A 21,265-nucleotide genomic window follows, 5' to 3' on the forward strand; every position below is an offset into this window, starting at 1 on the left:
TTGATTATATGTATAGATCTTCTCAAATGTTGATACCAGACCTAAGTGGGTGGACCAAGAGCCAGTGGACATGTGGCAGCAATCCAGACAAACTAGACGCATCCATGTATGACGGCACACCGTGACTAGATGACATGCGTAGTGCTGGATTTGGGGTAAATAAAAAGATGGGGAGGGACTGAATGCAATGTCAGGTGATGTGTTGGTAATTAATGTCATTGGGGCCAATAAAATTTAATTTGTCAGTATGTGAAATCCCAAGTATTAAGATGAAAGTTACAGGAACACTGTGGGTAAGACCTTACAATGACCTTTTTCTCATAGGAACGTAGGAATTTACAAGACTGGAAATGATTGGCAGGTCTCAGCATTCAAAAACAGAATGTTATGAGTGCAGTGTCCTAGGGAATGGTTATCATTTGAAAAGTTTTTAAACTTTGTCTTTGCTGATTGGGGTGTATGCTGTTGCATTTTATACATGTACCTGGTGTGTGTTTATTTCTCCTCCTGACTGTTTCTGTTCTTTTGATAGGTTTCATGTCTGTAACTTGCTATTCTATTTATGGGTAACTTCCCTTCTGTCACACATTGAGCATTTGTTGAGTTTGATTTCAGAAGCTTTTGCCAATGTTTTTGTGACAGTCCCAACTCTGTAAATATCAACACCTGTGACCACACTTGGAGCACTGTGCACGGTTCTGGTATCCATATTATGAAAAGGATATAGAGGCACTGGAGAAGGTGCATAAAAGATTCACAAGGATGGTACCAGAACTGAGAGGATACGCCTATCAGGAAAGGCTGAGCAGGCCATGGCTCTTTTTCTCTGGAAAAGAGAAGGCTGAGGGGTGACCTGATGGAGGTCTTTAATGTAATGAAAGGGTTTGATAGGGTAGAAATAGAGAAAAAGTTTCCACTGTGGGGGAGACCAGAACTAGGGGTAAGAATGTGGAACTCACTACCACAAGGTGTAGTTGAGGCGAATAGTGTAGATGGATTTAAGGGGAAGCTGGATAAGCACATGAGGTCTGGAGACCTGGACAGGGTGGAATTGTAAAGAGGGAGAATGTTCCCAGGCAGGATAGCGCTGCTGTCCCGCAAGTGATGCTGCGTTGTAAAATGGTTCTCCATCCTGCAGGTGATGATAGCCTGGGATACCAGCTGAAATGTTATGGGAGCAACTTCACCACACGGACTGCAGTGATTTAGGAAGGCGGCTCACCACCACCTTCTCAAGCAGCTAGGGATGGGCAATAAATGCCGGCCTTGTCAGCGATGTCCACATCCTGAGAATGAATTGAAAAATGTCCTGAAATAATCAACCTGCAACTGAACTGGAATAAAATCACTCTAAACTCCTGGCACTTAGTGTAAGACCCTTCAAAAAAAAAGTCCTGGATAAGAATAGTGTTTGGTTAGCAATGGTGTTGCTATATTTAGGGATGGGTTTAGACTGAGATGATGAAAACTGCCTGAAGCACAGTGGTCCTTTTGCTGCAGGGCCATTGGGGATGTTGTTGTCTGTATAACTGGCTAGGTGTTGAGTAGTGGAGGTTTGAAAATGATTAGATAATTGTGGATTCCTGCTGATGACCTTTAGAGATCAGGGAGTATTTGTGTAGAAATTTCCCTCAGGTAATTGAATAGGTAAGATTTTAGGATAAGATGGATTTTACCTAGTCTGTCAAAGAAGTGGGTTTGAGGAATCAAAATGATATTTTCTTTATTTGATGCTGGGATGTGGGTGATACTGGCTAGACAGCATTCATTACCCATCCCTAGTTGCCCTGATAACAGAGTGGCGATGGAGTGATATATACCCAGACCAGGTAGAGGTCTGTGTACATACATCCACAACATAATCAGGTTCAATATAAAAACTGAAAAAGAGAAGGAACATAGATAAAGGTACATGACTGGAAAAAAGCCAATTTCAAAAGATAAAAAGGTATGAGCCAGATAAATTGGAAAGAAAGATTGGACAAAAAATTGGACCCGTTCAAATAAACACAAACGACAGGAAAAGATCAGCTGGTCCATGGAGTATCGAGACTGTCCTATACTGTCATGGTGTAACATCTGCACACAATCACCCCACCCACACCCATCAGTCACACAAACTCCTGGAAGAGGCAAAAAAAGAAGAGAAAAAAACCTTAGGCCAAAACTCCGGACGATTCCTCTGTGACCCCTGAAGGTGATCAGATAAGTTCCAGGAGATCTGGGTGACTGAGTGACACATCCCCCAATATCCCACCTACCTTCTATATGAGATTATGTCGGTCACTCTCAGGAACTTGTCCAGCTCCCTCTGAACACTTGGAGCGAATCCACATTCACCACACAAACCAGCAACGTGTTCCAGAGGTCGTCAACTCTCTGTGAAAAGACCTTCTAACATCAGTAGTGGGTAAACTTCTATACTTACGTTACTTATACTTGTGTGCCCCTGGAAATAGGAGATGCTTAGGGTACGGACTAGACATATTCCCACAAGAAGGGGCTGCAGCAAAAGCTGGAGCTTCTTGGGTGAGTAGAGAAATTGAAGATAAAATGAAACTTAAAAAAGATATAAAGAGAGGAAGCACACAAGGAGATTAGAAAGACCAAGCGATTAAGTGAAGATGGCAGGGAACAAAAAGGGAAAGTGAAAAATTTCATAAACAGCAAAAAGCAAAAGAATAGTTAAAGAACTGGTAGGACCAATTAAAGTTAAAAAGGGAAACCATACAGAGAATGAAGGAATGGCAGAGACTTTAAATGAGTAAATTGCCTCAGAATTCACAAAAATGTGTGATAGGGAATGAAAGGGTAGAAAGGGGGAGGAGGTGGAGTTAGATCAGAGAACAATAAATAAGGAAGTGATACTGAAAAAATTGGTGGAACGCAAAGTGGAAAGGGCCCCGGGCCCTGATGGCTGTCTCCCAGAACACTGAGGGAAGTCAGAGAGGGAACAGCAGAGGCCGAGACCACAATCTCTCAAACATCCTTGGATATGGAAGTTGTGTCAGAGGACTGAAAGCTCGTCAATATAATCCTTCTGTTAAAACAGGGAGAAAGGGATAAACCAGGTAACTAGAGACCAATCAGCTAAAATCAGTAGTGGATAAACTTCTAGAGACCATAATACAGCATAAAATGAACACTCACCTAGAAAGACACGGGTTAATTAAGGACAGTGAACATGGATTTATAAAAAACAAATTGTGTCTGACAAACGTAACCAAGTTCCTTGAGGAGATAACAGCGTGTGTAAAGGAAATACCATCTCACCAGTGTTTATATAGTCACTAAAAGATAAAATGCAGCCACTGATGTGAGATACTCAACTGCTGATTAAGTTTGGATAAAAGGAACTGTTGATAGAATAAGCTGTGTGGCAGCTGCACTGTTATTGGCTGCCAGACTTCACAACTTCTCAGAAAATATTCAGCTGTCAGCAACTCATCAGTCGAAGGGAGAGAATGCAGCTCGATGGCCTACAGAGACCTCTTATCAAAAGTAGTAATAAAATCTGCCAGCTCGGAATGCAAGCTGGCCCTGTCTGTGGTCCCTGTGGAAAGCTGGCCGGCCCTGTCTGTGGTCCCTGTGGAAAGCTGGCTGGCCCTGTCTGTGGTCCCTGTGGAAAGCTGGCTGGCCCTGTCTATGGTCCCTGTGGAAGGCTGGCCGGCCCTGTCTGTGGTCCCTGTGGAAAGCTGGCTGGCCCTGTCTGTGGTCCCTGTGGAAGGCTGGCCGGCCCTGTCTGTGGTCCCTGTGGAAGGCTGGCTGGCCCTGTCTGTGGTCCCTGTGGAAGGCTGGCTGGCCCTGTCTGTGGTCCCTGTGGAAAGCTGGCCGGCCCTGTCTGTGGTCCCTGTGGAAGGCTGGCTGGCCCTGTCTGTGGTCCCTGTGGAAAGCTGGCCGGCCCTGTCTGTGGTCCCTGTGGAAAGCTGGCTGGCCCTGTCTGTGGTCCCTGTGGAAGGCTGGCTGGCCCTGTCTATGGTCCCTGTGGAAAGCTGGCTGGCCCTGTCTGTGGTCCCTGTGGAAGGCTGGCTGGCCCTGTCTATGGTCCCTGTGGAAGGCTGGCTGGCCCTGTCTATGGTCCCTGTGGAAGGCTGGCTGGCCCTGTCTATGGTCCCTGTGGAAGGCTGGCTGGCCCTGTCTATGGTCCCTGTGGAAAGCTGGCTGGCCCTGTCTATGGTCCCTGTGGAAAGCTGGCTGGCCCTGTCTATGGTCCCTGTGGAAGGCTGGCTGGCCCTGTCTATGGTCCCTGTGGAAGGCTGGCTGGCCCTGTCTATGGTCCCTGTGGAAAGCTGGCTGATTGTGGATTGGGTCGGGAAGATTTAACAGAATTATCAAGTGGCTCCGAGAAATGTCCCACTTGCATCAAACTGACAAGTCTGACTGGGCATCCTGATAGTGGAACCTTCTCGTTCCTTCCTGTGTACAAACATCTCAAGGGACTATGAAACATTGCAGCTTCACAGAGACTGGGGAAGAGAAGATTTATTTGTCCCAAAGACTGTGAAAGTGTTCCCGGGTGGTGTCTGTTCAAATAAAAGTAAAAGAATTTCCAAGCCAATGAACATGAACTGAATGTGATGTGGGATTTCTCACTCGCTCCCAACTCAAAGACAGAGGGGGTGATTTTAGGGGGCAGTTGCAGGTGTGTTGGGGGCGGGCGGGCTCCGAAAATCGCGGAAATCCTGTTCGGGTTTGGAAGCCGACTCCAACCCGCCGATGTCTGAGTTTCCCAGGGACCCACCTGTGTGTGCATGGGCAACCCGAAAACAGAAGTCCCGCCGACAATTAAAGCCGGCGGAATGACAGTTAAAGAGCCAAATGTACCTCATTGAGGTACTTAAGGCACTTTACCTGTGACAGAGTAAATACTTAGAACGATTTTTAACTTTCCTGGGCGGCTTGCCCACCGCCTCTGAATCACACCTGGTTTTTTAGGGTTGCAACCACAAAATTTCGGACTTTGCTTTCCCATTGGGGAGCCCATACTTTTCCTCACCGACATTAAACCCGGAACTGGAGCCGGGTTGCGGTCGCGACCCAAAAAACAACTATTTTTAACTCCCACCCTACCTCAACCCACCCGTTCTTGGAGGTTAAAATTACCCCCATTGAGTCTACAGCACAGAAATAGGCCATTCGGCCCAACAGGTCCATGCCGGTGTTTATGTTCCACACGAGCCTCCTCCCTCCCTACTTCATCTAACCCATCTGGGTGACCGCCAGATAGACGAGGAGCAACAGGCAGATAGTGCAGGAGTCTCCTGAGGGCATCGCACTCTCTAACCAGTATTCAGTTTGAATACTGATGAGGGAGAGGGTTCCCCTGGGGAGTGCAGCCAGATCCAAGACCACAGCACCATGGATGGCTCAGCTGTAAAGGGGAAGAGGATTAAGGTCAAGAGAGCGATAATGATCGGGGATTCCATAGTTAGGGGAGCAGACAGGCATTTCTGCGGCCGCAGACGTGATTCCAGGATGGTATGTTGCCTCTCTGGTGCCAGGGTCAAGGATGACACGGAGCGGCTGCAAAACATTCTGGAGAGGGAGGGTGAACAGCCAGAGGTCGTGGTCCATATTGGTACCAACGACATAGGTAGAAAGAGGGATGAGGTCCTGCAGGCAGATTTTAAGGAGTTAGGAAAGAGATTAATAAGCAGGACCTCAAAGGTGGTAATCTCCGGATTACTCCCAGTGCCACGCGCTAGCGAGACTAGAAATAGGAGGACAGAGCAGATGAATGCGTGGCTGGAGAGATGGTGCAGGAGGGAGGGCTTTAAATTCCAGTTCTGGGGGAGGTGGGACCTGTACAGGCCGGACGGGTTGCACCTCAGCAGAGCTGGGACCAATGTCCTCGCGGGGAGATTCACTAGTGCTGTGGGGGGAGGGTTTAAACTAATTTGGCAGGAGGATGGGCACCAGGATGTATCATTGGAAAGAAGAAACAAGGGGCACAAAGGATTGGGAGAGACAGATAGCACTAGAATAAGAAATAGTACGGTATTAGTGGGATCAGACTAAGAGAGAATACAAGAAAGTCTAAGACGGGTCTACAGTGCATGTGTGTAAACGCACAGAGCGCGGTAAACAAGGTCGGTGAGCTGCAGGCGCAAATAGCCACATGGGAATATGATGTCATGGCGATAACGGAGACCTGGCTCAAAAAAGGGCAGGATTGGGAACTAAATATTCCTGGATACAAGGTGTTCAGGAAAGATAGAGCAGGAAAGAAAGGGGGGGGGGAGTATTGATTAAGGAGAATATTGCAGTGCTGGAGAGAGAGGATGTCCTGGAGGGGTCAAGGACAGAATCTATTTGGTTAGAGTTAAGAAACAATAGAGGTGCCGTTACACTACTGGGTGTATTCTATATTCACCACCTTACATTTGTCCACCCCAGTCCATCACCGGCATCTCCACATAGTGGGAAGGAGATAGAGGAGCAAATTTGCAGAGAAATTAGAGAGGTGCAAAAGCCCTAGAGTAGTGATAACTGGGGACCTTAACTATCCTAATATAGACTGGGATGGTAATAATATAAGGGGCAAAGAGGGGGAGGAATTTTTGAAGTGTGTTCAGGAGAACTTCCTTGACCAGTACGTTTCCGGCCCAACGAGGAAGGAGGCATTGCTGGATCTGGTTCTGGGGAATGAGGTGGGCCAAGTGGAGCAAGTGTCAGTGGGGGAACATTTAGGGAACAGCGATCATAATATCATAAGGTTTAGATTAGTTATGGAAAAGGACACGGACCGCTCTAAAATAAAAATACTCAATTGGAGGAGGGCCAATTTCAGTGGGATGAGAACAGATCTGGCCCGGGTAAACTGGAATCAAAGATTGGCAGGCAAAACTGTAATTGAACAATGGGCGGCCTTTAAAGAGGAGATGGTTCGAGTACAGTCTCGGTACATTCCCACGAGGGGGAAAGGAGGGCAACTAAAACCAGAGCTCCCTGGATGACAAAAGAGATAGTGAGTAAGATTAAGCAGAAAAAAGGGGAGTATGACAGATGTCAGGTTGATAACACAAGTGAGAACCAGGCTGAATATAGAAAGTTCAGAGGGGAAGTGAAAAAGGAAATAAGAGGGGCAAAGAGAGTATGAGAATAGACTGGGGTACAACATAAAAGGGAATCCAAAAGTCTTCTATAGGCTGTAAACAGTAAACGGGTAATAAGAGGAGGGGTGGGGCCAATCAGGGACCAAAAAGGAGATCGACTCAATGAAGCAGAGGGATTGGCCGAGGGATTAAATGAGTACTTTGCATCTGTCCATACCAAGGAAGAAGATGCTGCCAGTCTCAGTAAAGGAAGATGTAGTTGAAATACTGGATGAGCTAATAATTGATAAAGAGGAGGTACTAGAAAGGCTGGCTGTATTTAAAGTAGATAAGTCACCCGGTCCGGATGGGATGCATCCAAGGTTGCTGAGGGAAGTAATGGGGGAAATTGCAGAGGTACTGGCCATAATCTTCCAAACATCCTTAGAAGCCATGATGTGGAGATGCCGGTGATGGACTGGGGTGGACAAATGTAAGGAATCTTACAACACCAGGTGATAGTCCAACAGTTTTATTTGAAAATCACAAGCTTTCGGAGGCTTTCTCCTTCGTCACTCACCTGACGAAGGAGAAAGCCTCCGAAAGCTTGTGATTTTCAAATAAAACTGTTGGACTATAACCTGGTGTTGTAAGATTCCTTCCAGACATCCTTAGATACGGGGGTGGTGCCAGAGGACTGCAGAATTGCAAATGTTACACCCTTGTTCAAAAAAGGGTGTAAGGATAAACCCAGCAACTACAGGCCGGTCAGTTTAACCTCGGTGGTGGGGAAACTTTTAGAAACGATAATCCGTGACAGAATCAACAGTCACTTGGACGAGTGTGGATTGATTAGGGAAAGCCAGCATGGATTTGTTAAAAGCAAATCATGTTTAACTAACTTGATTGAGTTTTTTGATGAGATAACAGAGAGGGTCGATGAGGGCAATGCAGTTGATGTGGTATATATGGACTTTCAAAAGGCGTTTGATAAAGTGGCGCATAATAGGCTTATAATCAAGATTGAAGCCCATGGAATAAAGGGGGCAGTAGCAGCATGGATAGGAAACTGGCTAAGTAATAGGAAGCAGAGAGTAGGGGTGAACGGTTCTTTTTCGGACTGGAGGGAGGTGTACAGTGGTGTTCCCCAGGGGTCGGTGCTGGGACCACTGCTTTTCTTGATATATATTAATGACTTGGACTTGGGAGTACAGGGCACAATTTCCAAATTTGCAGATGACACAAAACTTGGAAGTGTAGTGAACAGTGAGGAGGATAGTGATAGACTTCAAGAGGACATAGACAGGCTGGTGGAATGGGCAGACGCGTGGCAGATGAAATTTAATGCAGAAAAATGCGAAGTGATACATTTTGGTAGGAAGAATGAGGAGAGGCAATATAAATTAGAGGGCACAATTCTAAAATAGGTTGAAGAACAGAGAGATCTGGGGGTATATGTGCACAAATTGTTGAAAGTGGCTGGGCAGGTTGAGAAAGCGGTTAAAAAAGCATACGGGATCCTGGGCTTTATAAATAGAGGCATAGAGTACAAAAGCAAGGAAGTCATGATGAACCTTTATAAAACACTGGTTCGACCACAACTGGAGTATTGTGTCCAGTTCTGGGCACCGCACTTTAGAAAAGATGTGAAGGCCTTCGAGAGGGTGCAGAAAAGATTTACTAGAATTATTCCGGGGATGAGGGACTTTAGTTACATGGATAGACTGGAGAAGCTGGGGTTGTTCTCCTTGGAACAGAGAAGGTTGAGAGGAGATTGGATAGAGGTGTTCAAAATCATGAAGGGTCTAGACAGAATAGATAGAGAGAAACTGTTCCCATTGGTGGAAGGGTCAAGAACCAGAGGACACAGATTTAAGGTGATTGGCAAAAGAACCAAAGGTGACATGAGGAAAAACTTTTTTACGCAGCGAGTGGTTAGGATCTGGAATGCACTGCTGGGGGGGTGGTGGAGGCAGATTCAATCATGGTCTTCAAAAGGGAACTGGATAAGTACTTGAAAGGAAAAAAATTGCAGGGCTAGGGGGATAGGGTGGGGGAGTTGGACTAGCTGGATTGTTCTTGCATGGAGCCGGCCCGGACTCGATGGGCCGAATGGCCTCCTTCCGTGCTGTAACCTTTCTATGATTCTATGAACTGTATCAGCATATCCTTCTATTCCTTTCTCCTTTGTGTCAAGCTTCCCCTTAAATGCATCTATACCGTTTGCCTCAACTACTCCTTGAGATAGAGAGTTCCACATTCTAACCACTCTTTCAGTTAAGAGATTTTCCTGAATTCCCTACTGGATTTATTAGTGACTATCTTATATTTATGACCTCTAGTTTTGGACTCATTTTCTCTATGTCTACCCTATCAGACTCTTTCATTACCTGAAAGACCTCTATCAGGTCACCCTTCAGCCTTCTCTTTTCCAGAGAAAAAGCTCCAGCCTTTCCTGATAGGTATATCCTCTCAGTTCTCGTATCATCCTTGTGAATCGTTTTTGCAACTTGTCCAATGCCTCGATATCATTTTTTACAATTTGGGGACCGGAACTGTGCACAGTGCTCTAAGTGTGGTCTAACCAAGGTTGATAGAATCATAGAAAGGTTACAGCACGGAAGGAGGCTATTCAGCCCATCAGATCTGCGACTATATGCAAGAGCAAAAACTAGCCAAGGTTGACATAACATCCCTGCTTCTCAATTCTATCCCTCTAGAAATAAACCCCAGTGCTTGGTTTGCCTTTTTTATGGCCCTATTAACCTGAATTGCTACTTTTAGTGATTTGTGTATCCTTTTGCTCCTCTACAGGGTACTTTCCAAATGGTAAAAAGTTAAAAACAGTGGATGTCCAAAGGGACTTAGGGACTCAGGTACATAGATCATTGAAATGTCATGAACAGGTGCAGAAAATCATCAATAATGCTAATGCAATGCTGGCCTTTATATCTGGAGGACGAGAGTACAAGGGGGCAGAAGTCATGCTGCAGCTATACAAAACCCTGGTTAGACCGCACCTGGAGTACTGTGAGCAGTTCTGGGCACTGCACCTTCAGAAGGACATATTGGCCTTGGAGGGAGTGCAGCGTAGGTTTACTAGAATGATACCCAGACTTCAAGGGTTAAGTTACGAGGAGAGATTACACAAATTGGGATTGTATTCTCTAGAGTTTCGAAGGTTAAGGGGTGATCTGATCGAAGTTTATAAGATATTAAGGGGAACAGATAGGGTGGATAGAGAGAAACTATTTCCGCTGGTTGGGGATTCTAGGAGTAGGGGGCACAGTCTAAAAATTAGAGCCAGACCTTTCAGGAGTGAGATTAGAAAACATTTCTACACACAAAGGGTGGTAGAAGTTTGGAACTCTCTTCCGCAAACGGCAATTGATACTAGCTCAATTGCGCTAAATTTAAATCTGAGATAGATAGCTTTTTGGCAACCAAAGGTATTAAAGGATATGGGCCAAAGGCAGGTATTTTTTTAAAATTTTTTTATTCGTTCACGGGATGTGGGCGTCGCTGGCGAGGCCAGCATTTATTGCCCATCCCTAATTGCCCTTGAGAAGGTGGTGGTGAGCCGCCTTCTTGAACCGTTGCAGTCCGTGTGGTGACGGTTCTCCCACAGTGCTGTTAGGAAGGGAGTTCCAGGATTTTGACCCAGCAACAATGAAGGAACGGCGATATATTTCCAAGTCGGGATGGTGTGTGACTTGGAGGGGTACGTGCAGGTGGTGTTGTTCCCATGCGCCTGCTGCTCTTGTCCTTCTAGGTGGTAGAGGTCGCGGGTTTGGGAGGTGCTGTCGAAGAAGCCTTGGCGAGTTGCTGCAGTGCATCCTGTGGATGGTACACACTGCAGCCACAGTGCGCCGGTGGTGAAGGGAGTGAATGTTTAGGGTGGTGGATGGGGTGCCAATCAAGCGGGCTGCTTTATCTTGGATGGTGTCGAGCTTCTTGAGTGTTGTTGGAGCTGCACTCATCCAGGCAAGTGGAGAGTATTCCATCACACTCCTGACTTGTGCCTTGTAGATGGTGGAAAGGCTTTGGGGAGTCAGGAGGTGAGTCACTCGCCGCAGAATACCCAGCCTCTGACCTGCTCTCGTAGCCACAGTATTTATGTGGCTGGTCCAGTTCAGTTTCTGGTCAATGGTGACCCCCAGGATGTTGATGGTGGGGGATTCGGCGATGGTAATGCCGTTGAATGTCAAGGGGAGGTGGTCATTGCCTGGCACTTATCTGGCGCGAATGTTACTTGCCACTTATGAGCCCAAGCCTGGATGTTGTCCAGGTCTTGCTGCTTGCGGGCTCGGACTGCTTCATTATTTGAGGGGTTGCGAATGGAACTGAACACTGTGCAGTCATCAGCGAACATCCCCATTTCTGACCTTATGATGGAGGGAAGGTCATTGATGAAGCAGCTGAAGATGGTTGGGCCTAGGACACTGCCCTGAGGAACTCCTGCAGCAATGCCCTGGGGCTGAGATGATTGGCCTCCAACAACCACTACCATCTTCCTTTGTGCTAGGTATGACTCCAGCCACTGGAGAGTTTTCCCCCTGATTCCCATTGACTTCAATTTTACTAGGGCTCCTTGGTGCCACACTCGGTCAAATGCTGCCTTGATGTCAAGGGCAGTCACTCTCACCTCACCTCTGGAATTCAGCTCTTTTGTCCATGTTTGGACCAAGGCTGTAATGAGGTCTGGAGCCGAGTGGTCCTGGCGGAACCCAAACTGAGCATCGGTGAGCAGGTTATTGGTGAGTAAGTGCCGCTTGATAGCACTGTCGACGACACCTTCCATCACTTTGCTGATGATTGAGAGTAGACTGATGGGGCGGTAATTGGCCGGATTGGATTTGTCCTGCTTTTTGTGGACAGGACATACCTGGGCAGTTTTCCACATTGTCGGGTAGATGCCAGTGTTGTAGCTGTACTGGAACAGCTTGGCTAGAGGCGCAGCTAGTTCTGGAGCACAAGTCTTCAGCACTACAACTGGGATGTTGTCGGGGCCCATAGCCTTTGCTGTATCCAGTGCACTCAGCCGTTTCTTGATATCACGTGGAGTGAATCGAATTGGCCGAAGACTGGCTTCCGTGATGGTGGGGATATCGGGAGGAGGCTGAGATGGATCATCCACTTGGCACTTCTGGCTGAAGATGGTTGCAAACGCTTCAGCCTTGTCTTTTGCACTCACGTGCTGGACTCCGCCATCATTGAGAATGGGGATGTTTGCAGAGCCTCCTCCTGTTAGTTGTTTAATTGATGATCGGGAGAACCCAGCAAAAATTAATGACATGAATTTCTAAGTCTCTGCTCGTCTCCTCATTTGAAAGTTTTACTATTTAGTGTTTACTTCCTCTCCCTATTTTTCTAAATGTGTTTCCTCACATTTCTACTCATTAAATTTCATCTGCCATCTATGTGCCCAGTGTACCAACTTTCTAAGCTGGTGGATGGCTTCTGATCGAGTGGACTGCTTTGTCCTGGATGGCATTGAACTTCTTGAGTATTGTTGTAGCTGCACTCATCCAGGCAAGTGGAGAGTATTCCATCATACATGCTTGACTTGTGCCATGTCGGCAGTGGAGAGGCTTTAGGGAGTCAGGAGGTGAGCCACTCGCCGCAGAATACCCAGCCTCTGATCTACTCTAGTAGCCACAGTATTTATGTGGCTGGTCCAGTGGAGTTTCTGGTCATTGGTGACCCCCAGGATGTTGATGGTGGGGAATTCAAGAAAGGAGGGAGAGAGAAACCAGGGAACTACAAGCCAGCTAGCCTGGCATCATAGTCAGGAAATTGCTGGAATCTATTATTAAGAACGTGGTAACGGGGCATTTAGGAAATCATATTATAATTTGACAGAGTCAACATGGTTTTATGAAAGGGAAATCATGTTTGACAAATTTATTAGAGTTTTTTGAGGATGTAACTAGCGGGGTAGATAAAGGGGAACCAGTGGATGTAGTATATTTGGATTTTCAAAAGGCATTCGATAAGGTGCCACATAAAAGGTTGTTATATCAGATTAGGGCTCATGGAGTTGGGGGCAATGTTCCCTCCAATTTTTTTCGGCCATGTGCAGAATGAATTTGGGTTGGTGCACCAATATAAAGGGTGTGTGCGCCACCATGAGAAAAGATCACAACTTTGAATAGAAGATCTTTTTAGAAAACATTATTCAGGGTAAATAACAAACAGAACAAATGTACAAAATAATGGATAATTGTAACAAGGCGAGCTGTCAAGGATTTTTAATTAAACAAAACTGGTTTTAGAAATTTCAGAAGTAAACACTGCCACCAGAGGAATGGGGCCATCCTGATTGAGACTCAGAGGGCTCGGTTTTCAGTTGAAGGAGTGGGTGTGTTGGGGATAGGGGGGGCTCCGAAAATCGCTGAAATCCCGAGCGGGTTCAGAGCCTGACTCCAACCCGCCGACTTCTGGGTTCCCCAGTGACATGTCCAAGTGCGCACCCATCTCCCGAATGCGGAAGTCCTCCCGGCAATTAAAGCCGGCAGGACGATACTTTGCATAGTTTATCAGCTAGTTCAAGTACTAGTGGACATTTTGGCAGGGGTGCGATTTTGAAGGATCCTCAGTGTGTTTCCCGTGCTGTGGGAAACACTCCCTGTTGGAGCAGACGTGTTTCAGCCAGCAGCCAGTGGGAGATGCAAATGATCATTTGACGGGTGGGGGGTAAACCTCATTTATTGCAGCAGGGCACTCCGTCACTTCAGACAAAGTTTTGGGATCAACACCTTTGTGTTTTTACTCAAAATTCTTACCTTACACCCAAAACTCTGCTGTTCAAACATATTTAACTACTTTTCGGACCCCCTCAAACTCACACCATCAGGATGGGGGGGAGCCACGGCTGCATTCATCACTACATCCGAGGACGAGCAACATCACCAGCCTCGCCAGGCATGGTGTCCACCTCCGCCACGTGGAGCTCCACAACACAGTGCTGCGCCATAGACACCTGCACAAGAGCACAGAGGGCCACAACAGAGAGAGCGACGTCGCAGGAGGCACTACCCTCGCCACAGGGTCCACAGACCGAGGCTCAGCTTCCTGGACCTCTCTGAGGAGCAGTGCATACGGAGGCTCAGACTCAGTCACCAGGTAGTCGCAGACATCTGCAGCCTCCTTCATGCCGAGCTACTCCTGGCTGGGCCAAGCAGCATCTCCTTACCTGTTGCTGTCAAAGTCACCACTGCCCTCAACTTCTTCGCCTCCGGATCATTCCAAGGTGCCACCAGGGACATCGCTGGGGTCTCTCACACAAGTGCATAAGGCAGGTCACCGACAGCTTGTTTCGCAGGGCCTCGCACTACGTCAACTTTCCCGTGGACAACCTCAGCCAGATGGAGAGGGCAGTGATTGGCTTCCCACGGGTGCAGGGTATAATCAATTGCACCCATATAGTAATATGAGGAAGGGCTATCACTCCATCAACACTCAACTTGTTTGTGACCACAGCAAAAGATTCCTTCACGTGTGCGCCAGATTCCCTGGCAGCTGCCACGATTCCTTCATTCTGGGGGAATCCAATATCCCGCCCCTCTTCCACACACCAAACACCCTTAAGGGCTGGCTCCTCGGGGACAAGGGATACCCCCTGCACACGTGGCTCATGACACCTCTGAGGAACCCCATCACCGAGCAACAGTGGCGGTATAACGACAGCCACTTTGCTACTAGGTCTACAATTGAGCATGCTATAGGGCTGCTCAAGATGCGCTGCAGGTGCCTTGATCGTTCTGGGGGAGCGCTTCAGTACGCACCAGACAGAGTGGGATGCATTATAGTTGTGTTTAAGGCGGCAGAATGTTATTCACCCTGAGTGCGAACGGCCGTGTCAGGACCTGAATGGACTCATTTATGAGCCGTGCTTGAAGCTCAATGGAGGCTAGCCTTCCCTCCATCGCAGACATTCCCGCACTTACCTGCAACAGTATCTCAGAGATGCCCTCACATCCCTGTGACACTATCTCAGAGATTCCCTCACATCCCTGTGACAGTATCTCAGAGATGCCCTCACGTCCCTGTGACAGTATCTCAGAGATTCCCTCCCGTACCTGTGCCACCATTCCATTCATGCAGGAGTTGGACTCCTCCATCCTCTCTGCGATTGTGGAGAATGCGCGTGGCACCTGTTCCAGCACCTCGCAAATGTGCTGCTGCCCCTCGATCATTCTCCTTTTAAAGGATGGCCCCCAGGGTTCAGCATCTGCGTCCAGCTGAGCAAAGCCTGGAGAGGAGTGCTCCCACCGACACGGACTCTCCACAGCTGCCCTTGCCACCAGTGTCTGCTCGTGCTCACGTGTGTGTGGTTACTCACCATGTGCGACCCCGACTAACTGCGGACTGGGACCCACCGAGGTGTGAGTATCTGCGCTGGTGGATGGCTCGCTCAGATGTGACGGTGCCCCCTCAGAGGCCGGCAAAACCTCGCTTGATCTTGATTTTCAGTACGAATACAGAGCGTGAAAGCAGGACCTCACGATCCTTCTGACCTTTTGGGTTTTAAGCAGGAGGTGTCAGAAAAGTTACCACAGGGATGACTGGCTTGTGGCGGCCAAGCGTTCGGCTCTCCCTATCATTGTGAAGCAGAATTCACCAAGCATTGGATTGTTCACTCACTAATAGGGAACGTGAGCCGGGTTTAGACCGTCGTGAGACAGGTTAGTTACCCTACTGATGATGAGTTGTTGCAATAGTAATCCTGGATTACGAGGCAATATTAAGCATCATCACAGATGTGTCATGTTGCGATGAGCATACTGAGGTGCTGAAGATGGCAAGGCATGTTAACATCAATCCATATTGTGTGTGCTGAATGTTAAAGTTCTGTCACCAGACGTTTGTCGGGTGCCAGTCTCGGGGTCCCCGACAGACAGGCACTCGAGGGCGCGGCTCAGCTCCAGCGCCTCCTGCTCCGCGTCTGTGAGGACGACTATTTGTTGCGGCCCCCCCTCCGGTCCTCGCCCTCTCCCGTGCATTCTGGGCTCTCTTCTCCTATAAGGGGAGAAAGTACAGACACGTGAGTGACTGATGGTGACATGGCCAACCGCTGGATGCATTGGTTTGGGTGTGGCTGGCCGTGAAAGAGATGCATCAGAGGGCGAGTATGAGACAGAGCCATGACATTGTATGAGGATTGGGTTGAGTGGTAGTGGTGGGGTGAGTAATGGGGAGGTGAGGAAATGCAGATAAGTTGAGGATGAGCTTTGAGTGGGTGTGAGGAGTGATGTGATGGAGTAGTGTTGGCAGTGCAGAAGGAGATGTGGGGTGGGGACGGTGATGTGGAAGACGGAATGTAGGAGAATGAGTAAGTGTACTCACTTTGGCTGACCTACTTATTTGTTGTTAAACAGCTCTTCTGAAAGCATTTGTACAATTCTGCTAGCTCAAACAGAATATCATTCAATGCTGCTATGGTGATACAGTAAGTAGAGTCTGAGAGCTTCTTCAGGCAATATTTGGCAACTGGGTCATTGTTCTCTGTTTGTTCATGCTCAAAGTATTGAAGAAGAGCATCGTAATTGCGCATCAGAGCACGAACAGCAAAATGTCTCGAGAGCCACCTCACTTCAGTTAGAGGTCGAAAGAACACAGCTTCACATTCCGTGACATTTGCAATTTCCTCAAATTGTCCTTTTCGAACTGAAGATCTGCAGAAGGCTGTATAACTGGTTCTCAGCAATGTCTCTATTTCCTTTCTCATTGGTACTTTGTTCCAGGCTCAATTATTCCCAAATCTTCTCAATGGGCCACACAGTGTTTCTGTACTAAATGTGGGATGAACTGCTTAATCCGTGTGGAAACGCCATTGGTTTTTCCCAGAAGCACCATCTGATGTGAACATTACCATTCTCATCATGTCCAGCTGATTCAGAGTGTAGAAGTCTTTGATAGCCGTTGTAATAGCAAGAATTTAACTTAACAATTCTACCAAACACTGTCTTGTGCACCCCAGAAGCCTGTTCCCTGAACTTAAAATAAATATAAGCATCTTGCTGACTGAAATATCCGTGCTCTCATCAATAATTAGTGTATGAAATAAAGATTGGCGAATCATTCGCGCCAGACAAGTGCCAGGCAATGACCATCTCCAACAAGAGAGAGTCTAACCACCTCCCCTTGATATTCAACGGCATTACCATCGCCGAATCCCCCACCATCAACATCCTGGGGGTCACCATTGACCAGAAACTTAACTGGACCAGCCATATAAATACTGTGGCTACAAGAGCAGGTCAGAGGCTGGGTATTCTGCGGCGAGTGACTCACCTCCTGACTCCCCAAAGCCTTTTCACCATCTACAAGGCACAAGTCAGGAGTGTGATGGAATACTCTCCACTTGCCTGGATGAGTGCAGCTCCAACAACACTCAAGAAGCTCGACACCATCCAGGACAAAGCAGCCCGCTTGATTGGCACCCCATCCACCACCCTAAACATTCACTCCCTTCACCACCGGCGCACAGTGGCTGCAGTGTGTACCATCCACAGGATGCACTGCAGCAACTCGCCAAGGCTTCTTCGACAGCACCCCCCAAACACACGACCTCTACCACCTAGAAGGACAAGAGCAGCAGGCACATGGGAACAAACCACCTGCACGTTCCCCTCCAAGTCACACACCATCCTGACTTGGAAATATATCGCCGTTCCTTCATCGTCGCTGGATCAAAATCCTGGAACTCCCTTCCTAACAGCACTGTGGGAGAACCTTTACCTCTTGATTGATTCTAAAAATTCAAAGGCATAGTTTTTGCTATGCCAGCTCGCTGGTACCTGGCGATATTTAGCCATGTGATCGTGCATATGTTGCACAGAGTGCATAGACTTGTTCATTTGTACTCCATGCAGTACATAGTCTGTGAGAATCTTTATTTCTTCTGGCTTCGATCACTGTCTCGCTGTCAGGTCCATTCTATTCTCTCCGGCAGCAGCAGTTTCTGTTAACATTTTCTGCGAGCCGAATCTCAGAGGGCGAGAATTTCTGTCTCTAAGAAGAACTAGAGCAGATGTAATTTGCTCGATAAATGCCTCTTCATACGGCCTAACCTCCATCCTTTTCTTGCCAGTGGAGAAATCACCTGATATTTTTGCTCCAGAACACATTTTGCAGGTCAAGCCCACACCTGCACTATATTGGAATATCTCTCTCAGTTGTACACGGATCTTGCTTCTTGATTCATGAGATTCCGCCTGTACAATTTCATCTAGCCGCTGTTCTTTGAATGTGAGACAAGATTTCTTCTTCGCGCTGGCTCATTGTTGGCTGATGCTATTGCCTTCCTCTTAAACATGGCTATAGTGGTGTGGTGTTGCAGTGACTCACTGTTATCAGCTGGCACGTCCACAGGCCCCAAAATACCTTGACTTGCATGTGACACGTTCTTGTCTGACATGCTGTTCAGTTGACTGCCAATCATAAGACAGTAAATGATGATGATGATTCCCCTTGCCTCAACAATTACTCTGATTGGTCGAGCCGGTGCAATGCAGACTACCCATAAATGTGATTAGATTCGGTTTCATGTCTCGCACACCGAACAAGTTAAAACAACAAATTGAACTGGAGTCTTATTTGATTTAATTTATCAGGCTGCATTATTTTTTAAAACAACCAAACTCAGCATTTGACTATTAAACAACAGAACACACTACAGTTGATATAATTATGTATTTATTCAGCTGAACTTTTTACTACGTGCGCGGACGGAATGATTCAGTGCGCGGCCCACAACAGACTGCTGCGCAGCTGCACACACGTGGAGATTAGAGGGAACAGGGGTTGGGGGTGATATATTAGCATGGATAGAGGATTGGTTAACGGACAGAAAACAGTGTAGGAATAAACGGGTCAGTCTCAGGTTGGCAGGCTGTAACTAGTGACACAGGATCAGTGTTTGGGCCTCAGCTATTTACAATCTACATTAATGACTTAGGTGAAGGGACCGAGTGTAATGTATCCACGTTTGCTGACGATACAAAGTTAGGTGGGAAAGTAAGCTGTGAGGAGGACACAATGGGCATGATTTTAGCCCGGAGCCGGGAAGGGAGTGGGGCGGTGGAATTCCTGACGGGAAACCCGGAAGTACGATTTTGACGTAAGGACGTTGTTTTCTTTCATTTTTGCCGGTTTCCCACCCGACAGGCCGGCCTGATTGACAGGCTGCTCTCAGTCGGATGGGAGTAGAGCCAGGAAGAGCACATGATCAGGTAAGTGTAGATTGGGGTGGGGGGGCAGGGGTCAGTCCTCGGGGGGGGGGTGGTCAGTCCTCGGGGGGGGTGGTCAGTCCTCGGAGGGGTGGTCAGTCCTCGGGGGGGGGGTGGTCAGTCCTCGGGGGGGGTGGTCAGTCCTCGGGGGGGTCATTGCGGGGTCGGAGTTTGTGGCAGGTTGGTTGGAGATCATAGAGGAGAGTGAGAGATCGTGGGGAGGGGAGTCAGGGATTGTAGAGGGGAGTCAGGGATCGTGAGAGGAGGTTGGAGTTCGGGGGTGGGATCGGAGATAGTGAGGGGGGGGGGTCGGAGATCATATGGGGGGGTTCTGCAGGTAGGCTTGTTGGGCCTGGGGGAAGAACTCGTGCTCCTCCAGGCCCACAAACTGTGCTATAAAGGCAATTAGCTGCAATTTCGGGCCTTCTCGCCTCCTTTCACGTGGCATAAAGGAGAAGGCCCAGGAATCCTGGCCCCCGGGGGCTAAAATCAAAAAAGCTTTGAAAATGGAGGCCCACGGCTTCCTTAAAAGCTTTTAACGCCTGACCCGCCTCCTGAGAGCGGGTTGGTTGCCTGCCCCCCATGTAAACCGGAAATGGGCGGGTTGGGGGCAGGTTTTAGATTTTTGCGATTGTTACTGCCCCCCCCGCTCCCCCCCCCTGCCCCCTCCCCCCCCCCCGCCCCCCCTCCCCCCCGCCCCCGCCCCCTCCCCCCCGCCCCCGCCCCCGCCCCCCAAACCACCTGTTTCTCCCAGTCAACATCCTGCCCAAAGTGTCTGCAAAGTGATATAGACAGATTAAGCGAGTGGGCAAGAAGTTGGCAGATGGAGTATAATGTGGGGAAATGTGAGGTTATTCACTTTGGGAGGAAGAATAGAAAAACAGAATATTTTTTAAATGGTGAGAAACTATTAAATGTTGGTGTTCAGAGGGATTTGTGTGTCCTCGTACAAGAAACACAAAAAGTTAACATGCAGGTACAGCAAGGAATTAGGAAAGCAAATGGTATGTTGTCCTTTATTGCAAGGAGGCTGGAGTACAAGAGTAAGGAAGTCTTACTACAATTGTACAGGGCTTTGGTGAGACCTCACCTGGAGTACTGTGTACAGTTTTGGTCTCTTTTTCTAAGGAAGGATATACTTGCCTTAGAGGCGGTACAACAAAGGCTCACTAGATTGATTCCTGGGATGAGAGGGTTGTCCTATGAGGAGAGATTGAGTAGAATGGGCCTATACTCTCTGGAGTTTAGAAGAATGAGAGGTGATCTCATTGAAACATATAAGATTCTGAGAGGGCTCGACAGGGTAGATGCTGAGAGGCTGTTTCCCCCCTGGCTGGAGAGTTTAAAACTAGGGGGCATAGTCTCAGGATAAGGGGTCAGACATTTAGGACTGAGATGAGGAGAAATTTCTTCACCAGGAGGGTTGTGAATCTTTGGAATTCTCTATCGCAGAGGGCTGTCGATTCTCAGCCGTTGAGTATATTCAAGACTGAGATCGATAGATTTTTGGACTCTAAGGGACTCAAGGGATATGGGGATAGGGCGGGAAAGTGGAGTTGCCTGGCACTAGTGTGGCGTGAATGTCACTTGCCACTTATCAGCCCAAGCCTGGATGTTGTCCTGGTTTTGCTGCATGCGGGCACGGACTGCTTCATTATCTGAGGAATTGTGAATGGAGCTGAACACTGTGCAATCATCGGCGAACAGCCCCACTTCTGACCTTATTATGGAGGGAAGATCATTGATGAAGCCTCTGAAGATGGTTTGTGCCTCAGATGCTGCTCTAAGGAACTCCTGCAGCGATATTCTGGGACTGATATAATTGGCCTCCAACAACAACAACTTGCATTTATATAGCGCCTTTAACATAGTAAAACGTCCCAAGGTGCTTCAAGGAATGTAATCAGACAAAAATTGATACTAATCCAAAGAAGGAGTCACTAGGACAAGTGACCAAAAGCTTGGTCAAAGAGGTAGGTTTTAAGGAGGGTCTTAAAG

The 21,265-nt window shown here is 47.8% G+C and overlaps 1 protein-coding gene across 8 annotated transcripts in view; it reads left to right on the top strand.

Moving 5' to 3' along the window:
* Positions 1-21,265, top strand: part of tspan11 (tetraspanin 11) — a 127,674-nt gene that overhangs the window by 85,810 nt on the left and 20,599 nt on the right. Inside the window, exon 7 of one of the 8 annotated variants that reach the window (XM_067999181.1) lies at positions 1,139-1,231. The exons of the other annotated variants lie outside the window; for them this stretch is intronic. Within the exon in view, the coding sequence (XP_067855282.1) occupies positions 1,139-1,165 (27 nt within the window). The 3' untranslated portion in view covers positions 1,166-1,231. Of the gene's footprint in view, positions 1-1,138; positions 1,232-21,265 lie in introns of those variants that run through there. 8 annotated transcript variants of the gene reach the window in all.

This window comes from Heptranchias perlo, chromosome 18 (genome assembly GCF_035084215.1).
Source record: "Heptranchias perlo isolate sHepPer1 chromosome 18, sHepPer1.hap1, whole genome shotgun sequence".
Lineage (NCBI taxonomy): Eukaryota > Metazoa > Chordata > Chondrichthyes > Hexanchiformes > Hexanchidae > Heptranchias > Heptranchias perlo.